The sequence below is a fragment of the Brassica oleracea genome, chromosome C6 (genome assembly GCF_000695525.1).
Source record: "Brassica oleracea var. oleracea cultivar TO1000 chromosome C6, BOL, whole genome shotgun sequence".
In the NCBI taxonomy this organism is placed as follows: Eukaryota; Viridiplantae; Streptophyta; class Magnoliopsida; order Brassicales; family Brassicaceae; genus Brassica; species Brassica oleracea.
The window spans coordinates 9,628,590-9,636,140 of NC_027753.1; the positions used below are offsets into that span (position 1 = coordinate 9,628,590).

At 37.9% G+C, this 7,551-nt stretch overlaps 1 protein-coding gene across 1 annotated transcript in view; it reads right to left on the reverse strand.

Annotated features, from left to right (window-relative positions):
• Positions 1-5,254: 5,254 nt before the first annotated feature.
• The window catches only part of LOC106299161 (RHOMBOID-like protein 5), an 8,095-nt gene continuing 5,798 nt past the window's right edge, over positions 5,255-7,551 (reverse strand). Inside the window, exons 4-5 of the mRNA XM_013735294.1 lie at positions 5,634-5,893; positions 5,255-5,549 (exon numbers count right to left, since the gene is read on the reverse strand). Coding sequence (XP_013590748.1) covers positions 5,477-5,549; positions 5,634-5,893 — 333 coding nt within the window. The 3' untranslated portion in view covers positions 5,255-5,476. The remainder of the gene's footprint in view (positions 5,550-5,633; positions 5,894-7,551) is intronic.

A 7,551-nucleotide genomic window follows, 5' to 3' on the forward strand; every position in this document is an offset into this window, starting at 1 on the left:
TTCACTTGTGTGATCTCAGATGTATATAAAGGCTTGTTTAGACCTACTTCTGAAAAAAAAAACAAAAAAAACTTAATGAAATGTAATGTACCACCAAAGACAAATGACCAACATGTAAATCTAATGTAATACCGCCAAATCTAATGTAATACCAGTCTCAAACTAAATCGAATACTTATCACTTAAGAGAACATGTGTACTTAACACTTAAGAGAACATGTGTTTAGAATTATGTATGATTTTTTCACAAAGTTCTCATATCTAGTTTCCTCTTTAGCTACAAGTATGAAAGAGAGCAACTTGATAAGAAAGAAAAGAAGATGAAAAAGATGACGACCGACACCAAAAAATTACCTAATTATGATCTTAATTAACTTAAAAATGAACCAGATTTGAAATTAATGTACACTCTAAGATCTTTTTCAAACCTGCTCCCATTTCGAGGCGGAAAGGAAAAAGAATTTCACGTTCACCAATTCAAAATTGAATATTAAATTAAGTTTGGTTGACATAAACCTAGATTTCAGTCAACAAATCTGCCACAACATAAATTAAAAAGTCTGTCACCACATAAAATAAAAAGTCTACCAACCATTTTAAGTCGAATATATAAATCTGTCATAAGAAAATAAGTCGAACATAAGAAAATAAGTCGATCACACAAATCTACCATTTATAACAAATCTGGTACCTCATTCGCCAGATATATCATTAAAAAATATGTTTTCTATTCAAATCGGACAATTAACTCTACCATGAAAACAAATCTGACGTTTCTAAAAAATCTGACACCACTTTAACAGTAGATTTCTTTTTCTAAACAGATTTTATAAATAGATTTATTACTCGATAGATTTATTTTTTTGAAAATAAATCTGCCGACGATCAAATGGTAAGGGTACTTTAGTAATGATTTTTTTTGTTAAAACTATGGATAAGGGCAATTTCGACCTGAAAAATATTCTAATAATTTTCAAAAAATATGAGTCACTCTAGTAATAACACAATTAATTTGAGTCATTTTAATAAACTTCCCATATAAAAGAGATAAGAAAAGTTTGTTACAATCATCTTCTCTCTCGAGCTTAAGCTTCATCATCTCTTATAATATTGTACTTAGTTGGATAAAAAGTTATTTGGGGTATGATCCGGTTGAGAAACAAGTCAAGGTATTGAGAATAACGTGGGAATGTGAAGTAGACCATGCAATCTCTGACGAGCATCAAGTTCTGACATTAGAAACTGATAAAATGTCATGGAGAACGATTGAATGTGGTACACCTCATTCACCTAGTTCTGGTGGTGTATGCATCAGTGGTGTTTTGTACTACAAAGCTGCTGATCAATTACTTTCCAAAGCTTCTATGATTGTATGCTTTGACGTTAGATCTGAGAAGTACAACTTTGTTAGAGTTAGAGAAAGTTCCATTGGAGCAGTGGATACTACAACAACTCTGATAAACTATAAAGGTAAATTGGCTTCACTTATGATGGAAAGGTCGTATAGCTTTTGGAGCAGTATAAGTTTTGACATGTGGGTTCTACAAGACCCCGACAAACAAGAATTGTCGAAGCATACTTACAAGTTTCCCATCTTGAGTAATGAAGTTAGAGAGGACACGTTATACTCTGTTAGAGTGACTGGTACAAATGAAATTGTGTTATTTCCCAAATATGTATCCGACCCTTTTTATATTTTTTACTACAATCTCCAGAGGAAAACTAGCAGAAGTGTTGAAATCCAAGGAATACGAGGGAAAAAGGTTTACACTTTTCTCGACCATATATAGGACGTGAAGCTTATGTAAGTGTTTGGATTGTCTCATCATAAGGATTGTAATAGAGCCATGATCATTCTACATGTTTTCTTTTCTTTTTGATATTCCTTATCTTCGGTTTGTCTTTGATGTGTTATTTATTTATCCTCTTGTTCAATGTGTTTCATACACTCTGGAGCTAGAAATTGTAATGTTACAAGAAAGATGCATACTTGGTAAAATATTTTTAAAAGTAATTCATCTGGATATGTATGTGTATATATATATATATATATATATTCTGCTCAATATATATACACACAAACAGCTCCGGCTGAGTTACGGGGGCAGTAAGTGTAACCGCCTCGGGACCGGTTCAACATGTTTTAAAAATGGAGTTAAATTTGAAGTAGATTGGAAATTTTTTTAATCTAAACTCCATTTTGAAATAAAAATTGAATGTGTAGGAGATGCTATTATAAACAATTTCGCAGATGTATAAAGGGGCTTCCTGTATGAATACGTTCGCACTCTAGTTCGGCAACAAGGATGTAGTCATCGAGATATGCTGGTTTACTAACGGTTCTGGATGATCTACGTACTTCAGGTTGACCACTCTCAGAAGCTTCAACATTATCGTCTTCTTCATCGCCTAACTCATCTTCTTCGTTAACTTGATTAATATCATTTGACTCAGAGACTCTCTCTTCTGCTCCTTCCTTTATTAAATTGTAACCAACCGAGAACGTGTCGCTTTCAAGTGGACTTGTAGTCGTCTTGTTCCAGTCCCATACACGATTTTCTTCAAAAACAACATCACGGCTTACTATAGTTCTCTTGCTAGACGGATCGAACAGACGGATCGAACAGACGGTAAGCTTTTGAACCGGGTTCGGTTCGCAAGTGAACTAATCTTCTCGACCTATCATCAAGTTTTCTTCGTCCCATCGTGTCTGTCCTAGCATAACACACACAGCCAAATACTCGAATATGAGAGAGGTTCGGTTTCTTACTTCGTAGAGCTTCGTATGGCGTCATTCCCTGCAAGGCCCTTGTCGTGATCCTATTTATCAGATAGGTAGCATGTCTGACTGCTTCTCCCCACATATCATTTGGTATGTTCATATGCTTCAAGATACTTCTAGTCATCTCGAGAAGTGTTCGGTTCCGTCTCTGTACAACCCCATTCTGTTGAGGAGAATACGGTGCTGTCATATGTCATTTTATTCCATTCTTGTTGCAATACTCTTGAAATTCCCGTGACATAAACTAACCACCACGATCTGTTCTAAACGTCTCTAGCTCTCCTTTTATTTCTTGTTCTGCTACCGCCTTGAAACATTTGAATTTATCAAATGCTTCACTCTTGTCTGACAACAAAATAGTCCACATGTAGCGAGTATGATCATCGATGAGAACAAACACATATCTCTTTCGTGATTGGGTTGATGGCGTGATGGGTCCACACAGGTCTCTGTGGACGAGTTCAAGAGGACGTGATGCTCGGAATGTAGTTGATTTTGGAAACGGTTGTCTTACTTGCTTCCCAAGTAGACATGACTTACATGTCTCTTTCTCAACTTCGATGCCTGGGATGCCAACGACTAATTTGTTTTTGATCATTGTCCTCATCGTTTCTGTGTTGACATGGCCGAGCCGGGCATGCCATTTATTTGACTCGGTCATGACTATCTTCAAGCATTCCACGCTTTCATAAACCTCTAGCCTTACTTTGTACAGCCTATTCTTCGCTCTAGTTGTCTTCACCATTGGTCCACCGAGTCTGTCGTACAACATCAAAACATCACCTTTCATGCTCACTTCACAGCCGGCTTCAGTGGCCTGTCCCAAACTAACGATATTGCTCTTTAGTCCGGGATGAAGTATATGTCGTGCAGTATCTTCTTCTCGCCTCCTTTGAAGATAAATTGAATAGATCATTTTCCTCGTATATTGATTCGAGAATCGTCTCCAAATCTTACCTTTCATGTGATTGTCTCATCTAGATTCACAAAGAAAGAACGGTTCCCACTCATATGATTGCTTGCTCCATTTTCAAGATACCACATGTTCTTCATATCAAGTTCAGTTTCAAAACCACTTGGATTCACCTTTTTTCATTAAGGTAGAGAACTTCATGCATCATCAAATTGTCGGCCTCTTCCGTATCATGAGTCTTGTTTTCAGCAGTTTCTTGTAGTTTAAGCAGCTTATCGGGACAATCAGTCGCATAGTGGCCACGCTTATCGCAGCTAAAACATGTGATATGAGATATATCTCTTTCTTGACCCTGGTTCTGTCCGTTGCTCTGTTTGTAAGCATCTCGTTGCGCATGAAAGCTTCCACGACCTCGACCTCTTCCACGCCAGTTAGAGCGACCTCCGCGTCCTCTCGTACCACGACCGCAGTAGCCATTATAGCTACCTTGCTGCGATTCCGTGTTAGCATACATTAATTTCCCTTGGTCATCTTGCTGATTTTCTTCATCTTCTTCACAAACTCTTTCCTCGTATGCTTTCAAACGACCAACAATATCCTCAAAGCTTGTTGTGTTCAGATCAAGAACTTGTTCAAGGGAAGCAACAATGTGTATGTACTTTTTCCTTGGTAAGCTCTTCAAAAATTTCTTTACAAGCTTTGATTCTTCGATGGTTTCTCCTAGAGACGCAGTTTTTGAAGATATCTCGGATAACTTGCCAACAAAGGCATCGATTGTATCTTCATGCTTCATCTTGAGTCTGTCAAATTCCGCCATCAATGTTTGGAGCCTTGCTTCTCGCACTCTCTCTGCGCCGACATGTCTTGCTTTAATTGCCTCCCACATAGCTTTTGCCGTGTCGTGATCTCCAATCTGAAGCGTCAATGCCTCAGGGATGGATTGGAACAGCAAAGCAATAGCCATGTTATTCTTATCCTCAGCCTTGTTCCCCGGGTCGATGGCTTCCCACAGTTTGTTCACCTTGAGAGCAATATTCATACGCATTGCCCAAACTGTATAATTTGTAGAGTTTAGCATAGGAAATCGTATAGAAGAAGGTCTAGTCTCTGCGCCACTCATCTCGTTTTCTTCCTTGATGTCGCTCATGGTAATAGGTTTAGTACGCGTTCGTCGTTGATCTAAGTCGAAGGGTTTGTCAATATGTTTGGCTCTGATACCAAATACTGAATCACAAACAAACCTTAATAAGAAGTTCTTCTCTTATTAATCACTCAAAGCTCAAATCACAAAATCACTTCACACAATTCACAAGAGATGTAAACACATATGCATCTCTATATATATGACTAAATAAATCCTAATCCTAATCAAACAACCCTTTTAAATATTTCCTAATCTCGTTTAGATAAACATGACACAAAATAGGAAACTTGTATCCTAAGATATCTTCAAGCTTATCCAACATACGTAACAAACAACTGGTATGGCTATATTTGGTCGGCCTGATTCATGTGAGATCTAAGAATACATCATTGATTTTGATCTTGGTTTGCTACAACAGAGTATATGAAAAATGTTTCCTACAGTTATATGTTTTTCTTATACAGATTGTATAGGTACAACAGCCTTTGAACATGCATGTTACATATGTAGTACTTTTGAATCGTCAAATGTATAAACCTTTCTGATGATGATATTTGTATCAAATATGGAAAAATCTTGGGATCTTATTGTGAAATGATCTTTTACAGAGAATGTGTCAGTGGTTGGCTACAAGATGCTAATTGACATCCCTGAATGGCTCGCTCCCTACGGTATGTTCTCTGAGAAGCTTAGCATATCCCGCAATGAATCTGCAGAGATTTCAAACACAAAGGTGAATCATTTACATATTTCTTGGACAATCATTGAGTCTTTTTTTTTTTTTGTGAACTTACCCCGCAAGAAGGATGGCTAGAGATGTAAACCTGAAAAAGTGCTGATAACACTTGTATTTTGATTTCTTATGTTTCATGTCATAACCAGGAGGAATATACTCGGGACTCACGTATCCGTACTGCGGACGAAGAAGAAGGACAAACCCTAGCAAGAAACCAGCCAGAAATCCTCCACAATGAGCAGAGTTGTCCACACGTGGTAAGAATCCAACACTTAGGTTCAGTGCAATGATCAGGATCAATGTCATAAGTGCGGTACACTGCAAAAGTCATTAAGATCAACCTTCAATAATGTACCATAAACCGGGCTTGGCTGAGATTTGGAAGGGAGAGGGGGGTTTTTTTTTTTTTTTTTTTTTTTTTTTTTTTTTTTTTTTTTTTTTTTAAATTTATTCAAATCAAAAAACCATTATTTACATCAACTGCAGCTTACTTTGAAAGTGTAAACTCCTCTGTAAACTCCTAACTTTCTTCTCCAATTCATCCTCAAAAGATCTTCATCTTGTGCTAAACCAATAGACCATACCTCCCTCATACTCCTTATCTCCTCTCTTCCTTATTATTGATAGCTTGTTTCTCATGATCTTGTCGATCAACTTAACCAACAAGCTTCCTGGGGATGGCGATTCACCATGCCTCCTCATGTTTCTCTCTCTCCACACAGTGTGTACAGCAGCTTGAAGAACATATCTCACCACAAATAGCTTGATTTTACCTTGGGTATTATCCAAAGCTGCTCGAGTAATGCTCCTCCAATTTGATGTGTAACGAATACCCATTACTCCCTTCATCAACACCTCCCATATTTGAGAAGAATATGGACACTCAAAAAATAAGTGAGCCAAAGTCTCAAAAGGATCTTGACAAAACACGCAAGCAGTGTCAACATTTCCTCCCCATCTGCTCATTCTTTCTCCAGTAGTGAGTCTCTCTTTCATTGCCATCCAGAGGATAAATGAAAACTTTGGCGTAGCATGCTTGAACCAAACCATCCTGGACCAGAAACATGATAAATGCTTCTCTTTAATCACTTGCCAAGTTTCCTTTGATAAGAAAGATTTCTTATATACTCATTTGCTATTCCTCCATAGTGAAACATCCTCCTCTTCCGTTACACTGGTTTTGAACCTTTCTATCTCCTCTTCAACTCTATTAAAAATAGGAAATCTGTGGTGTCTCTTTCGATGCCGACTGCATTCAGCAACTCTTGCATCAATCGAAACTCCCATATCAATGTATCCTCTGTCACATAGTAGATCTTTTAAACATCCCAAAGAAGACCATGATTCATACCAGAAAGAGGTTTTTCTCCCATTCTTCACCTCCACTCTATACATCTGCTTAGCCACTTCTCTACATTTAAGAATCTTTCTCCACATCCAGGAGCCTGTTTGAGTAGAATCTTTAACCGACCAAATAGAACCTTTTCTGATCAGATAGGTCTGTATCCAATTAACCCAAAGTGTATTAGCTGAGAGGATCCGCCATAAGAGTTTTAGACTGCATACCAGATTCACTTCCTTCAATCTTTTCACTCCTAAACCACCTTCCTGCTTTGGTTTACATATTTCTCCCCAAGAAACTTTTGCTTTCTTCCCATTCAGCTCCGGACCTGACCATAAGAACGCAGAACAAAGCTTTTCCACCTCCTTTAGACAAGCACTAGGGAGTCTAAAAGCAGACATCCAGAAGTTCGAGAGACTAGTTATCACTGAGTTGATCAATTGCAGTCTCCCTGCATAGGATAAGAACCTGTTCGTCCAAGAACTTATTCTTTTCCTTATTTTCTCGATTAGTGGAAGAAAATCAGACACTGTCATTCTCTTAGTCAGCAAGGGGAGACCAAGATAGCGCACCGGCAATGAACCCGACCCAAACGGAAACTGATGCAGAATTTCTTCAGTTTGTTGAGTTAAAC